Source organism: Sapajus apella, unplaced genomic scaffold, assembly GCF_009761245.1.
Source record: "Sapajus apella isolate SASKATOON/1434 unplaced genomic scaffold, GSC_monkey_1.0 scaffold20, whole genome shotgun sequence".
Taxonomy (NCBI): domain Eukaryota; kingdom Metazoa; phylum Chordata; class Mammalia; order Primates; family Cebidae; genus Sapajus; species Sapajus apella.
Window position 1 is genome coordinate 27,062,141 of NW_022436960.1, and position 23,876 is coordinate 27,086,016.

Here is a 23,876-nt window from a genome sequence, read left to right on the forward strand (position 1 = left end):
CTTAATGAGCCTTGAGCTTCTCCTAAGACACTTTCTTTAATATTGTTTTAATCAATTTCTGTTTCTAGCATGGGAGGTTTAAGGAAAACCCCCAAGTTGAGATCATAATGCTATGTATATTTAAGGTTAAAAATAATACATAATAGAAGAGATATTTGTATATCTGTGTTCATTGATGTATTATTCACAATAGCCAAGATGTTTAAAAGAAACCTAAATATCCATCAATGAATTAATGGAAAAAGAAAATGAGGTATGTAGTACCCACAAAAATTAAAAATAAGTAAAAAAAAGAGAAAACTTGGTATGTATATATGTATACATACACAATGAAACGTTATTCAACCTTAAAAAAAAGAAGGAAATTTGTCATACGCTACAACATGGATGAATCTTGAAGATACTTTGATAAGTAAAGTAATCTCATCACAAAATCATTCCACTTAACATGAGGTAATGAAACTCACAGAAAGTAGAATGGTAGTTGTCAGAGGCTGGGGTAAGAAAGAGGAAAACAGGGAGTTGTTTGATGATTACAGTTTCAGTCATGCAATATAAAAAAGTTCTGGAGGTCTGCTGTACAGTATACATATAGTTAACAATACTGTACTGTATACATAAAAATTGTTCAGAGAAAAAACATTTATATGTTTTCTACCTAACTGAAAAAAAAAAGGTGACATATAATTATAAGAACAACTAACTTTTATTAACTTTTTTTTTTGGGATGAAGTTTTGCTCTTGCTTGCACAGGCTGGAGTGCAATGGTGCAATCTCAGCTCACTGCAACTTCCATTCAAGTGATTCTGCTGTTTCAGCCTCCCGAGTAGCTGGGATTACAGGCATGTGCCACCAGCCTGACTAATTTTGTGTATTTTTAGTAGAGGCAGGGTTTCTCCATGTTGGTCAGGCTGGTCTCGAACTCCCGACTTCAGGCGATTCACCCGCCTCGGCCTCCCAAAGTGCTGGGATTACAGGCGTGAGCCACCACACCCAGGCTTTTACTGACCTTTTACCATGGGTCAGGCATTGCTCTGTATATTATCTCATTTATTCCACCCAATCATATGACCTGTGTCTCCTCATTATCACGATTTAAAGAAGAAGAAACCAAGGCACAAAAAATGTTAAGGAACTTGTTCATAATTGCAGAGGTACAGAGTAGTAAGCTGGTATTCAAACCCATAGAGTATGATTTAAGAACCTGCTATACTATGCTGCCTTGCTTATTTATGTTATGCTGATTTCCTTTTAAAGCAAACATATCCAAAGCAAATTTATTTAAATCATATCTCTTTTCTAAAGCAAATCTAGCAATGTGTCCAATTTCCACCAAATGTAGATAAAGGACAGACTTCATTCACCTTGCTCTAAGATCATTCGCTTTCTAGAGAAGGAAAGGCTGGAAAAATGGTCTGTAAAGCAAATGTTTGTAACTTCTTGTTAAAGTGAAAAGTGTATATAGAAAGATAACCTCAAAAGATCAGCCATGACCCCTGATAGAAAGCTCAACTGGCTAAAGAAAGATAATTCTGCCGTATTTTCAATTGTGTGTTTTATTTTTTATTTGCTAGTACTTGTAAGAAATTATTTGTATATCAGGGCCCTTGTTCTCCTAATGTGTCTGTATCTTATGCGTCCTGATTACTAAAATGAAATAATTAGTCAAAGGCCATTTCTAAGTTTCCTTTACAACTTCGAAGTTATAAACATCTAACTTGTCTCTGTCTTCAAATGCATAATTTGTTTTGTTTGGTCCAGAATCTCACATGGTTGGTCTACTGTGAATATCTTGCACAGACCTTACTGTCATATATTCATTAAGTATTTTTCCCCTGGCTGCCACCATCTCAGATGGATGGACTGAAGTCTTTCATCATCTCACACAAAGTTACAACTTTGAGTCCCTCAAATACCTACCGACAAATGGAAACAAACCACAGGCCACGGAGGGAGAGAAGAGAATGAAACTGACAGCTGCAGCAAATTCACATGTTCACATTACACAACAAACAAGATCAATCCTGAGTGGCTAGTATGTGAACAAGTTGCCTCTTAATATCTTCAACCAAGCTGCATTCTGAATCTTAATTGATTACACTGACCCTTTTTTTAAAAAAAAAAGATTTGTGTATATGAGAGTACATAGCAGTGCAGTAGCAATGATGCTGGAATGCCTTATCTGACTGATGATAAACGTGTAAAATAAAAAGAAAATGAAGAGTCAGTTCTGTCATGGGGGAGGGTGGTAGAGTAGAAAGGGGCTTTGGAAGTCCTCTGACATGGTATGAATATTATCTCTGCAACTAGGCAGCTGTGTGATCTTGGCTAAGTTACCCAAACTCTTTGAACATGGGTTTCCTCATCAGTGGAATGCAGATAAGACTAATCTAGTGCACCGGAAGCATTTACTATATGTTCATTTTCCTCTAAGATTCCAGAAGAATATTCCCCCAGCAGCAGCTAGGAAAACAGCATGATGATAACCAGGGGACTTATGTTACTATCAGTAATAAATTAACGCAATGAACTAATGTTTATATGGTAATAATACACTAACATCAAACTTATATGGTATCGGAAAAGCAAGCATAATATGAAATAGTCGAACATGTCATCTGTGGTAGTCACATTTGTAGACACCTATCATGTTTCCTGGGAGATTTCTGAAAAACATCTATCATAGAAATAAAAATAAAATAGTATTACCAGTAACAGTAACAACGTTGAAAGGACAATGTAATAATTAGAGAAATCATTCCATGTTATTAATAAAACAGGAATTAACAACCCATACAAGCGCTCCTAATCTCCAAACCTCTAGAACAAATGTAAGGATACTGCATGGCTTGTTAGTTGCTAAACCTATTACTTAATCAAAGTACAAGGGAGGGTATAAAGTATGGGCATTTCTAAGATTGTTAAGCCCAAGAACACCTTATTAAGATATTTCTTTAAGAATTGAGGTAACTGGGATAACATCTAGTCTTAAGTTCAGGAAAACTTTTCTTTTGAGACGGTGCTTATGAATAGTAGGAGACTGGTGAAGACGCCTGAGAATAACTTTTCAGACACGGTCTCATAAGAGTCAGTTAAGTACTTGTTGGCCGGGGGCGGTGGCTCATGCCTGTAATCCCAGCACTTTGGGAGGCCGAGGTGGGCGGATCATGAAGTCAGGAGTTTGAGACCAGCCTGGTCAATATGGTGAAAACGCATTTCTACTAAAAATACAAAAATTAGACAGGTGTGGTGGCATGCGCCTGCAGTCCCATATACTTAGGAGGCTGAGGCAGGAGAACTGCTTAAAACCGGGAGGCAGAGGCTATACGGAGCCGAGAAGTTGTAGTGAGTGCCACTGAACTCTAGCCTGGGCAAGAGTGAGACTCTGTCTCAAAAAAAAAAAAAAAAAAAAAGGTACTTGTTGAGTATATAAATTGCAACATAAAATTTATGTAATAGAAATTGTAGCTGTTGTTTATTGAATGCTTTGTTAGCAGGAGGCAGCGGCAGCATATAGCATAATCGCCAAGAGCTTGGATACTGCAGGCTGACAGACCAGGGTTCAAATCCCAGTTCTACCATTTATTACTTATATGACCCTGAGAAAGTTACATAAATGATACTATGCTTTTTCATCTATGAAATGAGGCTAACAAGAGGGCAGCTCTAAAGATCCACTGAGATAACACACAAAACACGGCCACTTTGGTGCTTGACATATGGTAACATCAATGTTACATCCTGAGGACTACAATCATGATAACACACAGGCATGTATCATCATCTCCAAATTAGAGATAAGGAAAATGAGGTTCCAAAAGTCTGAATAACCCATCCTAAGTCATGGACTAGACAGGGCCAAGACTTAAACTGTGTGTGTGTTGGATGACTCCAAAGGCTGTCTAGAGTGCCTATTTCCAAAACAACTGAATCAGTATTATTTCATGTATTTTCAATATATTTTCATCAAATAAAAGAGTTTGGTTTGGCAAAATCTACTAAATCAAATGGTCGTAGGAAAATCAATAATAACTAAAAGCTAGACACTAAGTATGAGTTCCTGCTAAAGGTCAGGTGGAAAAATAACAGATCAAAAGAAGCAACCAAACAAAAAAACAAAGAAGCAATAGGTTACAACTTTAAGTTCTGGAGTCAATATGCTCCAGAACTTAGATATGCGTGCGCGTGCACACACACACATACACACACACACACTCTGGAACTTAAACATACACACACACACACACACACCCCCTCCTCCCCTCCCTCTGTCTTCAGTCCATATGCTCCAGAACTTACACACACACACACACACACACACACACACACACACACGCACACACACACTCCTCCCCTCATGCCTTTAGTCCATATGCTCCAGAACTTAGACACAGACACAGACACACACACACACACACACACACACACACACACACACACGCCTCCCCTCTCATGCCTCCAGTCCAGCCTCCCTTTCTGATACACCATTATAAAGATGCATCAAGACACCTCCTGCATGGCTAGACTGTTCGCCTGCTCTTCGTGCCACGCTGAGGAGCTAGCATGTTATTGCCGGCTGCTTAGAAAAAGGGTGTCTGCTGAATTTCTCTTTCTTTCCCCTCCTCCACAACACAAACACACAGCAGCTGAAGGCTTGGCGAAACAGAATTCATTCCTGCAGGAGGAGGCAGAATTTTTTTAGACACATGCAATGAACTTTTAGGAGCACAATAACAAGACTTGGTTCGGTTTATATGGGAATCCTTTCTACACCTGTGGGGTTGTGCATGTACACACATACCACTAGCAAAAAGCTGGTTACACACTGCACTCACGATGTTACCAGCAAACGGAAAGACTTCTTCATGTGAACACTGAGCTACCCCCAGTCCTGTCTGTTACAGGAACATTGGTTTCTGCTGGGATTACTGAATCCAGATTATATTGGTAAACCTGGGCATGGTGGAAAGGGAGAAGTAAAGAGCAGATGGGGCAGAAGGATGAGAGAAATTTAGGATGCACAGTTTTCTCCTATCTTGAGTTACTTACTAATGTTGAAGGTTAAGTCTACTAAAAATTGAAGGGCTTTGTAAAGAGACTGGAACCAGTGAAGAATTAAGATGTATTTAAAATCTCTCTTTTATCCCATTATTGTTAAAAGGAACTTCAGCAATTCTGTGTTGGCCATCAAAATGTCCTTAACTTTTCTGCTTTTAGGGCTCTTTCTCACTCTGGATGAGGCAGAGAAGAGAGTGGGAGGGAAGGAAGCAGGGAGTGGGTTGGGAGCAGAAGTTTAACAAAGGATCACTTTAACAGAAACTACTGAGTAATCGCTCTGTCCTGCGCCAAGAATAACATCAGCTCAATGTCTGCAATTAGAATCAGGTCAGTCGGGCCTCACAGCCGGTGCAGCCCTCCTCACAGACCCCAGCATGGAGAGCTACTCATGCTGATGTCACCAGTAGTCACTGTTGCCCAAGAAAGTCCCCGACTCAGCTGAAAGAAAAGTTTTTTTTTTGCCTTCTCCTTTAGGAGCAGGAAGCCAGCAGGAGAAGGAGAGGGAATCAGACAGAAGACATGCATTGGGCTGTATCAATCTACAACAGATTCGCTTGACTATTCCTAACTCTTGAGTTTCTGGACTTCCCCCAACCATACTAAAATTCATTTTAAGTGAGTTAATGTGTATGGAGAACCTGGAATGGTGCTTGGAACACAGCAAGTGCTTAGTGAGTGGTGGCTATTATTATTAAAACAAAAAGAGAGGCTGACTCTGCCTATTCATTAGGTTATTCAAAACCTAATGAATCAGCAATGGGATAGAGGAACAACTGGTGTTTTAACAGGCTCTTTGAACGGTTCTGTTACTCTACGGGTCTGCACACGAGGGCCTACAGGCCAAATCCCGCCCATTGCCTGTTTTTGTACATTAAGTTTTGTTGGAAGACAGCCACATTCATTCATTTACATATTGTTTATGGCTGTTTTCACTCTGCCACAGCGGAGCTGAGTAGTACAACAGAGATGCTGTGGCCTGCAAGCCTAAAATATTTACTATTAACAAAAAAAGTTTGCTGAACTCTGCTCTGACTTAAAACAATATTTTTCAAACTGCTGGTTTTACCATCAGTGTGTAAAAGCTCATAGTTTCAATTTTGTCTTATTTTGTTTATTATTCTCTGTATCATATGGACTGTATCACACCAATTTTCTGGTCTCTCAGTCCCTGAAAACTTCTGCCATTGGCTCTGGGTGACTTTTCTCTCTCACTCACATGTTACAGGATCAGCCTTTTGCAGGGGGGATTAAGCGTATGACAACTGCTAGATTTATGAGTGCAATGCGAGACTGAGATGAAGATCAAAGCTCATTCTCCATGAATGCTGAGAGATGTCCATTTCCAAGCTCAAATCCTGAATCAGGGTTTAAGCAGAAATTAACACTTTTAATAAGCTGGGTATCTAAGTGCTCTGATTTGAGGCAGAAAAGAAGGGAGAAGTTCCTCTGTATTCAATGAGAAAAAGGCTGCATGATCTTTTCCGAGACATTATTAGGAGGTTACTATGTGAGAGGTGCCGTTCATAAACATAATATAATATAATGTAATATAACATAATACAATATAATATAAATGAAAGGCCTCCTTTAACATCCTGTTCCATAAACAGGCCTCTTTTATGGATGAATGCTAGGTAAATCAGATTTCTATTCTATTCACTGCTTTCAAACAGGCAGTTTACCACACAGTTACTTATACCAATGGCTCCCTACACTTTAGGAAAATAAATCCAAAGTGTGAGTTCATTAGAAAAGTACCATTGCTATCTAAAGAGTAACCCAAGGTCAGAAACACAGAATACTGAGAATGTAAACCATGCTTCAATCGACAATTTAGTGATAATTATAATGGTCAGATCTAGCACAGGTAAGATACAAAGGCATAAAATCTAGTAGGGCTTTGCTTCCACTGTGCAGTGATTCTAAGTACCCTCTGAAATAAAGTGCTCTAAGTTTCTACATATTCTTCCTGTTAGAATATTTAATATCTTATTTGCTATTTTATTAGTTATAAACGCTTGAAGCTAGTGGAATTTAGTTACTTTAGCTCTCTCCTATAGTCCCAGAAACTTCACCCTTACTCATTTTTACCTAAATTAGCTGTGGTTTAGAAGAACGGGTTCAGGGTGTGGGGGAGAAGAAATAAAATAATGCTATACACATATATACAATTATGATGAACGATTTTCTGTTCGCTCTCCAGGAGAATGAGATAACTCCCTTCTTGGGAGTTCTGCCTCCTGCTTAAAACAGATATTCTGACACATTCTAAAAAACATAATTTCCATATACTTCATAATTCAGTGAAACTAAACCCGTATAATCCTCAGTGAAAAGAAATTCCACACAAGAATAGCGGTACAGTACTCTGAATTTTCAAAGGAATGTGAGTTGCTGGAAGCTAATCAAAAGTATGAGAAGGACTTAAAAATGAGGCAATTTCTAAAAGTGCAAATCAACAAAACTGCCTCTACTTCTTCAATCATCCACCATTTCAAGGTATTGAAGCATGGTTTAAAATGTACCAACTGTGGCCGGGCGCGGTGGCTCAAGCCTGTAATCCCAGCACTGTGGGAGGCCGAGGCGGGTGGATCACGAGGCCAAGAGATCGAGACCATCCTGGTCAACATGGTGAAACCCCGTCTCTACTAAAAATACAAAAAATTAGCTGGGCATGGTGGCGCGTGCCTGTAGTCCTGGCTACTCGGGAAGCTGAGGCAGGAGAATTGCCTGAACCCGGGAGGCGGGGGTTGCGGTGAGCCGAGAGCGCGCCATTCCACTCCGCCCTGGGAAAAAGGGGGAAAACCCCCCTTCAAAAAAAAAAAAAAAAAAATGTACCAACTGTCTAGATTCAATAGAGCCAGAGATATTTTTTTTCTAACTTTTATTTTAGGTCCAGGGGTACATGTTCAGGTTTGTATAAATGTAAATGGCATGCTGCAGGGGTTTGGTGCACAAATTATTTTGTTGTCCAGGTAATGAGCCAAGGACCTGATATACATATCACTATGTATATAACTTGACCTCAGGCTATATAGTGATACTTCCACTACCCAGTAACTGATTAAGTTGGCATTCTCAAGTACTCTGAATGACAGGGAGTTTAAAGTTTAAAAAGCTTTAAGAAATCTAAGAACACAAATTTAAGCAAAAACTAAGACACACATTTGTATCTGTAGTTGTGAAAATGAAAAGTGGCTTAAATGTGTCTACTATCCCCAAGCTTTTCTAAATGAAGAAAATTTTACATGATAGAAAGCGATATGGTAATTACAATGAGATACTATACTCTATGCTTTCCAGATTAAGAAATCTTATTTTCTCCAGTGAAAAGGGTCTAAAGAACTACTTCGCAAATGCCTGCAATTACAATTTCTCGATTATGATCAATTAATGTAATGTACAGAGTATACTACTGCAGGTAAAGATGATCAAGTGATGAACTATGTTGAAATAACAAAATGACATTTTGTTATGCGTAGTAGTTGAAAAGGTAAAACACAGAGTATAATAATAATTGTTTTATTTAGAGGAAAAAACCTTTGGTAAATGTTGCTTTAGTCTTTGAGTAAATAATTTTGTACAAACTCATGCACATTATGTATTACATTTTTATAAGAAAAAAATGATTGATCAAGAGCTCAAACTGAGAAAAGGTTATCTCTTCACATAACCAAATGTCAGAAAAGCTTATAGAATCAGTACTAATTCAGTCCAATATCTCCACTGTGGAAACATAGTAATTATTCTAATGATGATCCTGAGTCACCAAGAAAAATTTAACTCTTTGTGGCCTGAATTTTTGGTGAGGTCATCCTTTCTGTTCTGTACAACTGGGGCCATATTGATATATTAGTGCAATATACTTATATAGCTCCCTCACACATACACTCAGGAGTTTCTGGTATTTTACAGACAGTGAGTAGTGAATCAACATCTCCCTACACGTAAGTTCCACAACAGCAAGGATTTTTGTGTGTACAGTCACCTTATAGCCCCACTGTTTAAAACAGTGCCTAGTACACAACAGATACACAGTAAACATTCGTGGAATGAATAGCTATCATTTATAGAAGATCTGCAGCCTAACCTACACCCATTTCCTACCAAAAGAACTTTCAAGTTATTTATTCCTTGAAAATCTTAGATAATGAGTAATTTCACTTACGTATGCCAAGTATATCAAGGCAAGAAAGTAGAATATTTAGAAATAAAGATGATTAAAATGCTAGCTTTCAGATATCTTAGAATCAGACCCGATGAGAGGTTACTAAACTAAGATCATACAACAGAAAGGGGAAACACTACAATAGAGATTTTTGCATAGCAACATTCAAATCAAGAAACCACGTCAAACACTGGTTAAGCATCACCTTCAAGCAAAGCCAATGTTATGGCTGCAGAACAGTTCTTCCTCAAGAGTAGATTCCCCCATGAGCCATCCAAGCCAGGGTGGTATGGGTTTGGAAAGCTAATCCTACATTTCTCATTCACTCACCCTTAAATACAAAAACAAAAACAAAAACCAACAGCAGGAAGATATTAACAACATGGAAAAGACTTATCTTGAATTACCTGGTGCCGGGCTCGACTCTGGTCCAGGAGCTGCCGGGACTGAAGTTTTTGTTGCTCAAGTTGCTGCAGGGCAAAATGGAGCTGGTAGCTGCCCGCTGTGGGGTGATACTTGTGCTGGGGGACCACCCCTGTAGCCTTGCTGTACACGTTGTTTTCTACCTCTCCTTCCCAGGCAAAGCCACCTGTCTGGAGGCTCCTGAAGAGAAAAGCACTCAGGTTACTTAGAGTGAGTGGCTGTATGAACAATGTAAAGGAAAGGAGATAAACGTCTTGGGTATTTTTCCTGCATGGAACCAAGCACAGTTTGGAATTACAAATCTACTGTGTGATATTATCTGACTGCCCCACTAAACCATTGCTCCATGATGAAAAGGACAGGGTCTGCTTTGCACTCTGTTCTTTTCCTAGCACATATCGTAAGGCCTGGCACATGGTAAATGTACAATATATTTGCTGGATCTTAAACAACTGAAATAACAATTTCACTCCCCTGTGATTGCCAGAAGAGCTCAGAGAGCTTCAAATGCAAGATGGTGGGCTAACTTAAGGCAGGAACAGATGCACAATCATCTTCTTTAACATCAACTTCAAAAGGAAAAGGGTTCATCACACAGAATTCTTGTTTTTTCTTAACCATGCATTAGTTAAACATCTAAATATTTTTAGAAGCTGTTTATACTTGAGCTTATGTCCCTATCACTGGGTGACATAAATAGTGTGGGAAGACACTTCTTTCATTATTCCAAATTTACCTCAATATGGTCCTCACTGAGGCTGACAATCTGTACACCTCAGGAAGGCGAAGTGCCAGGGGCCTTTTTGAATAATCAGTACCTATGCCATGCTATATTTGTTAAATATTTTGAGTACCTTCCTTGCCTATTTATTTATTTATTTATTTATGCAGAGACAGGGTCTTACCCTGTCACCCATAATGGAGTGCAGGCGTGCAATCACAGCTCACTACAGTCTCGACCTCCCCATACTCAGGTGATCCTCTCACCTCAGCCTCCTGAGAAGCTGGGACTATAGGTGCACGTGTGCCCCCATGCCTGGCTAATTTTTGTATTTTTTGTAGAGACGGGGGTTTCACCACATTGCCCTGACTGGTCTCCAACTCCTGGGCTCAAGCGATCTGCCTGCCTCAGCCTCCCAAAGTGCTTGGATTGCAGGTGTGAGCCACTGCGCCCAACCCCAAATTCTTAAATTCTAGATTCTGGTGACCATGTCTGTGTACTTCCTAGCAGAAGTCTTTACAACTCTAGACTACATTTCCACTCTCAGATCATTACTCCCAATAGAAAAGACCCCATTTATACCACATTGCTTCCATTTGGCTGGCCATTATCATAACAAAATACCTGAAGATAACAAGGGTTGCTAGGGATGTGGAAAAACCGGAACCCTTGTGCAATGCTGGTGGGAATGTAAAATGGTACAGCTACTGTGGAAAACACTTCCGGGGTTCCTCCAAAAGTTAAACACAAAATAACCAAATGATCCAGAAATGTTCCTTGTAGATATATACGGAAAAGAACTGAAATTAAAACTAATAACTGTATACCAACGTTCACAGCAGCATTGTGCGAAATAGCCAAAAGATGAAAACCCAAATGTCCATCAACAGATGAATCTACATACAATATGTACAGAACCTTGAAGATATTACGTTAAGTGAAATAAGTCAGTCACAAAAGGACAAACATTATATGATGCCACTTACGTGAGGTACCTAGAATAGGTAAATTTTAGAGACAGAAAGTACAATGGTGGTTGTCAAGGGCTGTGGAATTAGGGAATAGGAAGTTATTTTTCAGTGAGTACAGGCGCTTTAGTTTGGGATGATGACAAAGTTCTGAAGATAGATGGTGGCTAATAGTTGCAAAATAGTATAAATGCAGTAAATGTCATGACATTGTACACTTAAAAATGGTTACAATGGTAAATTTAATGCTAAATATAATTTATGATTTTCTAAACGTCTCATTTCTTTTGAGAACAGTCTTATTTGTCAGTCCTTTGATTCCTTAACACTTTTGGTTATTCTTGGGACCTTCCTCTTTTTTTTTTTTTTTAAATTTATTTTTATTTTTTTGGAGATGGAGTTTCATTCGCTGCCCGGACTGGAGTACAATGGAGCGATCTCGGCTCACTGCAACCTCCACCTCTCAGGTTCAAGCAATTCTTTTGCCTCAGCCTCCCGAGTAGTTGGAATTACAGGGATGTGCCACTATGCCTGGCTAATTTTGTATTTTTAGTAGAGATGGGGTTTCTCCATGTTGGTCAGGTTGGTCTTAGAACTCCTGACCTCAGGTGATCCGTCTGCCTTGGCCTCCCAAAGTGCTGGGATTATAGGTGTGAGTCACTGCACCCAGCCTGGGAGCTCCTTTAATTATACCATATTTTTTTTTTTTCTTTTTAGGTACAGTGATAAGAAAACTACGTAGAAGAAACAAGACTCTCATAGTGAACAACCTTGCTCCAAGCCCTGGTTAACGGGACTTAGAAAAATGAAAGGATGCCTAATTTGAGAGACGTGTTCATAGTGATTTAAATCAGTGTTATTCTTTCCTTTGGCATTAAAGTCATTTCAATGACAGAGGTGTAGCAACCCTGGGGTGAGGCTACACAGATCTTCCTGAGTCCTGACCTATAAGCCACTTCCTTATTTATAGCCTGCCCTGATGACTCAACAGAGCACTGTGGGAGGGAGCAAAGTGAAATGTTTGCCGAACTCAGAAGTGCATGCTCCTCTGTTGCCTGTGCCTTCCCTTACGGCCTGGTCTTTTGGGGCCTCTGCTTTCGTTTCCCAATTCTTTTAAAGAGATTTCCAAATCCCTCGTTAAGGGTAAGTCTGTCAACTGTATTCTGAAGTCCGTGGATGAAAGGCTTTCTATCTCATCATCTTACCTCTGATATGTCACATCCCTTACTCATCTTCTCCCACAGTTTGGCTCCCACAGTTCAGTTTCTCAATTATATACCACCAGCTAATCTTCTTGGAGAACACACCAAAAAGCTCACAGCTTATCTATTAAAGTTTTCTGAGTGTGACATTTGATCGTGAGTGATCCTTCTTCAAGTGCCTCAGTATGCATGTTATTAGACAGTTAAAAGGGCATGATCTTTCCCAAGAGACTTCTAGAGATACGAAGAAATATGGTGAGCACTGATCAAATATAAATAAATACTTCAATACATTAATAAAATGTTAACATTATTCACAATGCAGGGTGTTGAGTGAGAGTAAAACAGGATTACATTGTTAGGAAAGGAGGAGCCTGAAAAACCTGTTATCTCTTTTCTCATTAGTGAGGGAAGAGAAAAGCTTAATGAACACAAAACACCCAGAACTACTGAATAGCTACTGGTTCAGCTAAAGGAACAGAGTCAGCTGTGAGTAGAAGGGGCAGCCATCAAGGAAGGTATCTAGGTTCAAGGCAGGAGTGGGCTGATCTGGTGAACAAATGAATACAAAGGAAAGAAACAGGTGAAAAAGCAGGAACGGCTTTAGCTGACTAACCTTGAGATTTCCACATTAATTAGGGCAGGTGCTGCTTTGAATCCAGAATGAAACTATTATTTACAAAAACTGGACAAAAGTTCGGAAAGCCCATCAACAGTGATTCTGCTTTCATTCTTGCTTTGCTGGTTACAGAAGTTCCCAGCTACAGGAAGCAATCTAGACTCAGAGATTAGATTTAAAGGATTTATATAACTATTAAAACTTACGTCAGAATTCATTTCACTGGCTAGCTAGATTGGTTCATTTGCTAAAAGCTGTTTTAATAACAAATATCCCTAGGAGACATTCACTTTAATGCCTTCTTGTGCATCAGAAATTAAAGTCTGTAACCAGGCCCCTTTATTTGGGGATGATCATGGACAGGTTTGCAGGTGTGTGAATATGAGGTGGGGGGGGGTCTGTGGATGCATAAAGAGTAGGACAGTGGGCAAGAGAAGATCAAATAAGAAATTATGGACAAGAAGGGATGTGTTCCTCCAACTGTACACATATTGAACAGACTGGAACATCATAAACTTTTACAATGAAATCTGTTTTCAATCTCATCAGTAACATAAGCCCAGTCTACAAATCACAAAAGGAAGTTTCTCAAGCAAGTGGAGGCTTTTAGCAAAGAGGCAGGAATTTTTATAGTGCAACAGTGGGTGGGGGCAGAAATGCTCAGCTGTGTAATGTAATCAGTGCCACGAGAAACTTGCTTGCTTTGAGTTACAGTGGGTGTTACTCAGGTCATGGTATCTCACACGTAGCACAAGCCTTTGGGGTTTGCAATATGCAAGTGCTATAATGATCGACACAGACGAGGCCAGGTGTACTATAACTTGGCCGGTCCTTGATTTCTGGTGCCTGAGTTTATATATCTAAATATTCCTTTCTAGGCAGCTCATAGTTTCCATTTCAAACAAAATTCCATCCCATTCTTGAACCTCAACAAATTCTATTTTTCTAATGTTTTCTACTACCAAAAATTTTGAGGTTCAATCATTCTCTGCAAACTTTAGTGTTTTTCTTTGCTCAATACTAAAACATAATATCGTACAGAGGCCCTGTAAATATCTTCTAATCATTTTTGCTTTATTTCTACAACAGAGTATACAGAGCCAAGAAAATTAGCTGTGGAAAGGCTCTTTGCTTAACATCTGATTCAGAGTGAATTATGCTATATTTTCCCTGTACATATGTAGTGAATAGGCAACAATACTGCAAGTTTTTCTAAATACTACATTCTCTTATTAGTCTATCCATTTAGAACTTTATTTTTTCTATATTGTACTGTGGTACTGCAGGATGAAATGTTTTTCTCTACAACTGCCCTTCTTGCAGCATACCTGCAACCTCCAGCAATAAACATTGAAGGGCTATACTTTTCCCTATGGTTAAATCAAACGGATACTGGTTTTAGGGAACTTGGAGGGAATCTGAAAAATGTAAAGCAAAACCTCAACAGGAAGTTGTACTCTCTATAAAGATATGCAGAGGATTGTTATATATGTACAGAGTGTGATTCCATGGTCCATTTCACCAGCCTCCTCCACCTAGGTCCAGCCAAACATAAGTTACCATGTACAACGATGCCCCTGCTCTTTTTGATGGTGCTTTCAACTGTCACAACGATGGGGGTGGAGGTATCACTGACATTTAATAGGTGGAGGTCAGGGTATTAAATATCCAGAAATGCAAGAAACAGTCTTATATTAGGAAAATGTGTGCTGCTTAAAATGCCAATGGTGCTTCTGGTGAGAAACACTATAAGGCTATGAAGGAGGTGCTTTCTGGGGAGAAATTATTTCTTTATAAGACAGACTATTCACTTCAATGGCACTTAAAGAAATGTATAGATATTTAAATCTTCAAGTATTAGGGAGATGTCAAACTCATAGTGAGAAGCTGTAATTTTATCATTGACAACAAATACTGTCACTTGTAGACTCTGAAGTGATAGGCTCACGGTTTATTTTTGAGGAAACGTCTGCCAAATGTCCAAATCCAAATAACCGCGTTTGTCTATCAGCTGCTCTTTCAAGTTCAGCATCACAAATGCCTTCCCTTGAGACAGCTATCACATACTATGCAGCAGAATTGCTTTATGCGTACATCTCATTTTGTCAGACAGAATATTAAAAAGATATATACTCCAGTGTTGAGTTATAAAAAATTATTATTACTGCTTATCAAGGATATTCTTAAGTAGCACTGGCATTTCTTGAAAATGCTATGGCGGTAAAGAATACAGTGACTACTCCTACAGTGTGGTGCCACTGCCTGAATCCGTGCTAAGGCATGAGCAGTTTTATAAACCTACCATCGTTTTTGTACCACTGGTGCAAATTTCAATACAGTGAAAAAAGTATCACCATGAAAATGGTTTGACTCTATTAGCTTCCTCAAAGGGTCTTGAGGATCCCCCACTCCTCCCAACTTCCCCAAGGCTCCCAGGTCCACTAACAGTGCTTTGTGAAAAATAGACCTGTTACAAAACATACATACATATATATATTTTTTGAGACGAAGTTTTGCTCTTGTGGCCCAGGCTGGAGTGCAATGGCACGACCTTGGCTCATCACAACCTCCACCTCCTGGGTTCAAGCGATTCTCCTGCCTCAGGCTCCTAAGTAGCTGAGATTACAGGCATGCGCCACCACGCCTGGCTAATTTTGCAATTTTAGTAGAGACGGGGTTTCTCCATGTTGGTTAGGGTGGTCTCTAACTCCCAGCCTCTGGTGATCCGCCCACCTTAGCCTCCCAAAGTGCTGGGATTACAGGTGTGAGCCACTGCACCCGACCACAATACATATTTTCAAAATTTAAAAACCTTAACATTTTCTTACAAAGAAAGAAAATTCTAAGCCCAGATGATTTCAAAATGAATTCTGTGCTGGGTGTGATGTCTCACTCCCGTAATCCTAGCACTCTGGGAGGCCGAGGTGGGTGGATTCCTTAAGGTCAGGAGTTCGAGATCAGTCTGGCCAACATAGGGAAACGCCATTTCTACTAAAAATACAAAATTAGCTGGGAGTGGTGACTGGTGCCTGTAATCCCAGCACTTTGGGAGGCTGAGGCAGGAGAATCAGTTGAACCTAGGAGGTGGAGGTTGCAGTGAGCAGAGACCATGCCATTGCACCCAGCCTGGGCGACACAGTGAGACTCTTGTCTCAAAAAAAAAAAAAAAAAAAAAAAAGAATTCTATCAAACAAGAGGAAATAATTCCAATCTTTCACAAACTCTTTCAGAAAAGAGCAGAGGAAAAAAAAAAAAAACAAAAAAACTTCCCAACTCATTTTATGAGGCCAGCATATCTCTAATACAGAAATCTGACAAAGATACTACAAGAAAAAAAAATTACTTTCTTTTGGTTTTTTCAGACCAATACGTCTGATGAACACGGATACATAAAAAACTTTAACAAAATATTAGCTAATAAAATTTATCTATCTAATCAACCAACCAATCAAATACAAATAGGATAAGATATCATGGCCAAGTGGCATTTACCATAGGAATGCAAGGCTAACATTAGAAAAAAAGTCTTATAATTCATCACATTAAGAGAATGAAGAAAAGTCATGTATTAATACTGTTAGACATGAAATGCATTTGACAAAATCAAACACCCATTCATGACAGACATTTTTACTAAACTAGAAAACATTTCTATTCAACACCAGTAATGGATGGCCTCATTGGTATAAGGCAAGAAAAAAAATTATTCATTGACAAATGATTGTTTACATAGACAACCTTATAAACTTTACAGAAACACTGCTAGAACTAATAAATAAATGTAGCAAAGTTGTAGGAATCATGATCCATAAACAAAATGCAATAATATTTTTATATACTAGAAATACACAATTGGAAAATGAAATTTTAAAAAGGAATACAACTTGGCCAGGCACAATGGCTCATGCCTGTAATCCCAGGACTTTGGGAGGTTGAGGTGGATCACAAAGTCAGGAGTTCCAGACCAGCCTGGCCAATATGGTGAAACCCTGCCTCTATTAAAAATATAAAAACTAGCAGGGTGTGGTGGTGGGCACCTGTAGTTCCAGCTACTTGGGAGGCTGAAGCAGAAGAACCACTTGAGCCCGGGAGGCAGAGGTTGCAATGAGCCGAGATTGCGCCACTGCACTCCAGCCTGGTCAACAGAGAGACTCCATGTCAAAACAATAACAACAAAAACTTATAATATCATGAGAATACATCAAATACCTAAGAATAAATCTAGTAGAAAATACATAAGGTCACTACAGTGAATTTATAAAACATTAATTAAAAAAAATTAAACAAAATCTACGTAAGTACAAAGGTACACCATGTTGACTCACTGGAAGACTCAATATTGTTAAGATGTGTATTCTGTATTTCAGATATTGTTTTTCTCAGTTTCACAATTTCCATTTGGAAATCTGTCTTGATTATTGTTATTACTTTTTTTTGAGACGGAGTCTCACTCTTGTCCCCCAGGCTGGAATGCAGTGGTGTGATCTTGGCTCACTGCAAGCTCCACCTTCTGGTTTCAAGCATTTCTCCTGCCTCAGCCTCCGGAGAAGCTGGGATTACAGGCATGCACCACTATACCCAGCAAATTTTTGTATTTTTAGTAGAGATGGGGTTTCGCCATGTTGGCCAGGCTGGTCTCAAACTCCTGACCTCAGGTGATCAGCCCACCTCAACCTCCCAAAGTGCTGGGATTATAGGCATGAGCCACCATGCCTGGCCAATATTTTGTATTTTTCATTCATTAAAGCATATTTTCCTTTATATCTTTGTGCACAGTCACTTTAACATCCTTGTCTGTTAATTCTATCATCTGGGCCTTCTAAGGATTGGTCTTCATTGATTATCTTTTATTCTGAGGACAGGTCATTTTTCCTATTTCTTCCTATGTTGAATAGTTTCATATTGTATCCTGGATATTCTGAATGATATGTTGTAGAGACTGGATTGTACTATGTCACTCTAAAGAATGTATGTGTATGTATTTTAAGTTGATGGTTAACTTGACGAAACTCAAATTGCAATTCTTTCTTCCACTCAGTGGGCTGCAGCTCTGATAAGGCCTTTTTGCTTTGCCCGCATGCTTTGAAGTATGTCTTGCATATGCATTAGTCAGGGGTCAGTCAGAAATTTGGGAAAACTTTCTACATAGAATTCAGGCTCCCCTTTTCTGGAGATGCCTCATTTCTAGAGTTTTCCTCTCCCTCTATAGCAGATGTGGTTGTCCTGAACTCCATCCTTCAGTTCATCCAGCCAGTTAAGGCTGCAGATTTTGGGGCAAGTTCTATCTGCTCCATGTGGTGCAAACTATGACTTGTCCTTAAGTGAAAAGGCAACAAGAGAAAACTCACCCCCGGCAATTCCCTTCTTTCAAATGTTGATTCCTCTCCAGTATCGATCGTCAGCTTTTGTTCACCCTCCAGTGCCTTTAAATAGTTGTATTTTATATTTTATCAAGTAGGTTGATCAGATAAACAGGTAGCCACTACCAGAACTGGAAACTACCCGCTAACTTATCTATAGATTCAATTCGATCACAATATAATTCCAGCAGGCTTTGTTTTTGTTGCTGAAGAAACTGACATGTTGATGTGTTTTCTTTTTCTTCCAGCATACTTCTGGTAGCAGGAAAGGTTGATTTTAACATTATGGAAAAAACCAAAAATCTACAATAATCAAAACAATCATGAAAAAGAGGACTTACATCACCTGATTTCAAGACTACTATGAAACTACCATAATCAAGACATTTCTACTCATCAAAAGACATCACTAAGAAAAAGAAAATGAATGAGGAAGACATGCCTTTGAGGAAAAATATTTGCAATAGAGGTATGCATATGTGACAAAGGATTTCTACTGATAAAATATAAAAATGCCCTGTTGTTAATTGTTGATTTAAAATAGTAAAAATAATGAGATTTAAGAACATGTAAATGATTTGAAAGGCAATTTACAAAAGAAAATATGTGAATGGCTAACAAGCAAATGAAAAGTTCTCAACATCAGTATTCATCAGGGAAATGCAACAAACATCTTACATCTACTAACATGACTAAAATCAAACAGACAATATCAGATATTAGTGAGCATGAAGAACAATTAGAACTTTCATACATTGCTGATGGGGGTATAAAATGATATAATCATTGCAGAAAACTACTTGTCAGTTTCTTATGAAGTAAAAACATATGTTTACACGACAGGAAAATTCTACCTCTAGGTATTCACCCAAAAGAAAGGAAAATATGGCTAAAAAATTTTGCATAAGAATTTTCATTGAATTTGTATTCATAATAGTCAAAACTGGAACCAATCCTGATGCCTATTATTAGAGAAATAAACAAACTGTGGTATATTCATACCATGAAATACTACTCAATAAAAAGGAATGAACTGCTCATATAAGCAACAAAACAGATTAATTTCAAAAACACTGTATTAAATGAAAGAAGCCAAACACAAAAGAACAAATATTGTATGATTCCATTTATGAACAGGCACAACAAATCTACAATGAGAGGAGTCAGAAGAATGATTACCAGTGGGGAGGGGCAGTACTGACTGGAAAGAAACACAAAGGAATTTTGAAGTGTGATGGAAATGTTCTATATGTTGTATTGTATGGTGGTTACAGGGACAAATAAGATTGTTGAAACTCATCAAATTGAACAGTTCAAATAGATGGTTTTTTTCTCTCTTTTTGAGATGGAGTCACTCTGCCACCCAGGCTGGAGTGCAGTGGCATGGTCTCGGTTCATGGCAACCTCCCCCTCCCGGGTTCAAGCAGTTCACGTGCCTCAGCCTCCTGAGCAGCTGGGATTACAGGTATACACCACCATGCCCAGCTAATTTTTGTATTTTAAGTAGAGACAGGGTTTCACTGTGTTGATCAGGCTGGTCTTGAACTCCTGACTTCAAGTGATCTGCCTGCCTCGGCCTCCCAAAGTGTTGGGATTACATGCGTGAGCCACCACACCCAACCAAAATAGATGTATTTTTAGTTTATATAATTATACCTCAATTTTAAACAGACAAACATGCAAACAAAAACTTACAGCATTTTCACTTATCTTTAATTAAAACTCATGTTAGTATTTCCCTGATTTTATAATTTCCTGATTTTAGCTATAAAGTTACTTTTTCTCTTCTTGTACTTTGCAATACTGGGATCATGTGTAAAGGTACATGCCTAAGTCGTTATTTCATTTCAGTGCAATTCAATCCACATTTATTGGACACTGTTCCTAGGTGCTTACGGACTACCAAGAAGAAAAGCGCATAGTTCCTGCTTTTAAAAAGCTCATGATCTAGAGCAGTGACTTGTAAGGTAAGTCCACAGGGAAAAAGAGGAGGTGAAAAAAATGTCAGGACTGGCAGGACTCTGGAATACGTGGTATTAACACAGGGGTTCAAAGTCCAGGAGATGTTAGGCAGATTCTAGGGGAATCAGCTTCTATGATAGCACTAGTGATGAAAATCATGTTAGTCTGAATGACCAAGTAATCTGGCGTGAAGGTCTGAAGAAGTGAGAAATGCAGGCACAGTGACAATATTGGAGTAAATTAGTCCTATGGATGAAAGGCAGAAAGAATGGTTGGCTCTGAAAGTGAGCCTGATAATATATTAACATTAAAAGTCAAATGTAGTTAGAAGAGAGTCAATGGGCCATAATAGTTAAATTTAGCACTGAAATTGCATAGTGTAGGCTCTGTGAAGAACAAATCTGTTTATGAAATGCATTCAATGAATGATTGAGAACTACTTTCATTTGTGAAAAAAGCAATGCTGAATTGCATTTAGATATAAACTTAATACATACTGAAACAGTCTGCTAAGAAGTCTTAAGGTAAAAGGGAAATTATAAATTAACTATAACTTGTGGGTTGATAACTGCTGACTGGGAACACTGATAGCTAGCCAAATGAAATCCGTGCTTAAAGTTACTTAAGTGAGTTAGATGGACCTCCCAAGAGTTCACGCTCATAGTGACAAGTGCTTTGATTCTAAGAGAATTTATGTGTTAGAACAAGATTTTTAAGTGATCTCTAAAAATTCTGATACTAAAGAAACTAATTTTTTTTTAATCTTTGAGTTTATACCTTGAGATAAGAGTATACTCTCTTCTGCCTTTCCTGTTATGAACCTATGGAGTTATACAGAAATGGTTCTTCTATGGGAAGAGTTAAAGTATAACAGGGATGGTGTTAGAGACACTGAAAAGCTCAGAAATAAGCTAGAAAAATGATGTGAACTTTTGATGCTAGGTCAAAAGCACGTAACTATATGAAATTATAAGTGCCAGCTGATCTTATTGCTTTGGAACAGGGTAAAAGGACTTCAAAACCTTTAGATAATTTGTTTATTTGAGAGGATGAAAGGCTCATGGGAAAGGATTAAAGAAATAATCCCAGAAAGAAGACAAAAAGAAATAAAAGGTTTTGGGTACTGGAAACAAATCAAAACCAATGCAAGCGCTGAGACAGTGAGAGAATTCAGGAGGCCTTGCCCCCTGGACGCACACACAGCTCTGCAGAGGACCACCCTCAGAAGGGGAGGCAGCAGCGCCGTGACTAAGACTGAGGTCAAGCGCAAGACTGCGAGGTTCAGATCCTGGCTCTACCACTAGAAGCAACACGTTTAACTTCTCTGTGCCTTGGTTTCATTTCCTCAGCTGTGAAATGAGAATAAAAATTAATCCCACCACTCATAGCGTTGGTCTAAGAATTAAATGTGATCATCTATGTACAACATTTAGCACAATGGCAGCATAATAAATGTTCAGTGAATATTAGCTATTATTAACATTCTTCCCATGGAAAGTGAATTCAAGCTTCTGGGACATGGAGGAACCAATAAGGTTACTAACAAGCATTACTTCTGAGAAAGAAGTATACTACTTCAAAGCAGTATTTACAATCTCTTTACCAAGTTTCGTGTCTATGTGGGATCACCTGGGTGATCAACGAGGGCAGCCAAACTACTGCATCCAAAAAAAGACGCGAGAATCACCCAGATATGTGAGCAGGAGAGTCAAGTCCACTTGCCAGTCTCACTCACGAGGGACAGCGGCGGCACAGTGGCCGCTGCCCGAGGGGACTTTCCTGTGCTGGAAGCCTGCTGCTCCATGCCAGGCCCACTTGCAGAATGCTCTAATTTGGGGCAAAGTGGCTCCTGTGGGGAAGGGGGGGTTTACTAATAATGCTGATTACCAGAGAGGAGCAATGGTTCAGGCACTGGATGTGAGCACTGACGAATGAGGAAGATGACCAAATCTTCCTCCCCTCCCCCAAGGCTAAATCACCAACAGCAGCTACACACCCTTTCATCTTTTCAAAGTGAAGCAAAACCAAAGGAATTTTTTAAGAATCAAACCATTATATCAATGCCTTAAACCTGAGAGACAAAAAGGCATAAAGAAATTTATCTGTGATCCAACAACTAAAGATGTCTGCTATAAACATTTTGTCAGCATGCTGACTTATAATGCTTCCTCTGCGTGTATTTCCCTTGCACAAACAGAGTGATTCTATACTATATGCTTCATAACTTGCTTTTTTCATCTGGCAAAAAGTTATGAACATTTTCCTACAAGATAATATGGGGTTTTGGCAGTTCTTATTCCATTGTTAATTTTTTTTTTAAGACAGGGTCTCACTCTGTCAGGATGAGTGCTCACTGCAACCTCTAACTCCCGGGCTCAAGCAACCCCTGCACCACCTCTGCCTCTTGAGTAGCTAGGACTATAGGCAGGTGCTAACATACCTGGCTGATTTTTTGTTTCTTATAGAGATGAAGTCTCACAATGTTGCCCAGGCTGGTCTCGAACTTCTGGACTCAAGGGATCCTCCTGTCCTCAGCCACCCCAAGTGCTGGGATTATAGGCATGAGCCACCTTATCTGTCCTTCCATTGTTAAATTCTATTATATTTAAAGTCAACCTTAACCCTTCAAGTCTTCTTCACACTTGAACTTTGAACCCACATGAAAGGCTTTATGTTTTTCCTTATTAAATTCCATGAATTAGATTCATTTCTCTAGCCTGTTTAAATCATGGTGAATCCTGCCTGTCATCCCAGGTATTCATTATTCCATGGAATTCCTACTTCATGTCATCTTAAAACAGGATTCACATGTCTTCTAGATACATAAGTGCCTAGCATATAGTAGGCACCTAAATAAATATGAATGAATAAATTCACTGATAAACATGAGGAACTATAAGTCAACGACAGAGTCCTAGAAACTTAATTCTCAAACGTTGATTCACTGTTTGGGTAGAGCTGCACATTTAGTTACCAATTTTTTTTTTTTTTTTTTTGAGACAGGGTCTACCCTGTCACTCAGGCTGGTGTGCAGTGGTATGATCTCGGCTCACTGCAACCTCCACCTCCTGGGCTCACGCAATCCTCCCATCTTAGCTTCCCGAGTAGCTGGGACAAGTACACACTACCATGCCCAACTAATTTTTTGTATTTTTGTTAGAGACAGGGTGCTCTCAAACTCCTAGGTTCAAGCGATCCACCTGCCTTGGCCTCCCACAGTGTTGGAATTACAGGTGTGAGCCACTTACCTGTAATCCGACTAGTTACCAAATATTAACATACCTGATAAGTTACCAAATATTCTTAATGACAGTATTACCACATTCACTTATCTCTTTTGTGCTCACAAGATTTCATTATGCATTGGTGAAACCTAGTTACAGTAATTCTTTTTC

General features: G+C 39.0%; 1 protein-coding gene across 26 annotated transcripts in view; it reads right to left on the bottom strand.

Annotated features, from left to right (window-relative positions):
- The window catches only part of TTLL5 (tubulin tyrosine ligase like 5), a 283,926-nt gene that overhangs the window by 72,082 nt on the left and 187,968 nt on the right, over positions 1–23,876 (bottom strand). For 23 of the 26 annotated variants that reach the window (XR_004271639.1, XM_032287240.1, XM_032287238.1 and 20 more), the window contains one exon: positions 9,634–9,829. Coding sequence is in view for 23 of the 26 variants with exons in the window: in XM_032287240.1 (XP_032143131.1) it covers positions 9,634–9,829 (196 nt within the window). In the remaining 3 variants the exon portion in view is untranslated. Of the gene's footprint in view, positions 1–8,081; positions 8,146–9,633; positions 9,830–23,876 lie in introns of those variants that run through there. The other 3 variants (XR_004271640.1, XM_032287241.1, XR_004271638.1) reach the window with 2 other exon arrangements.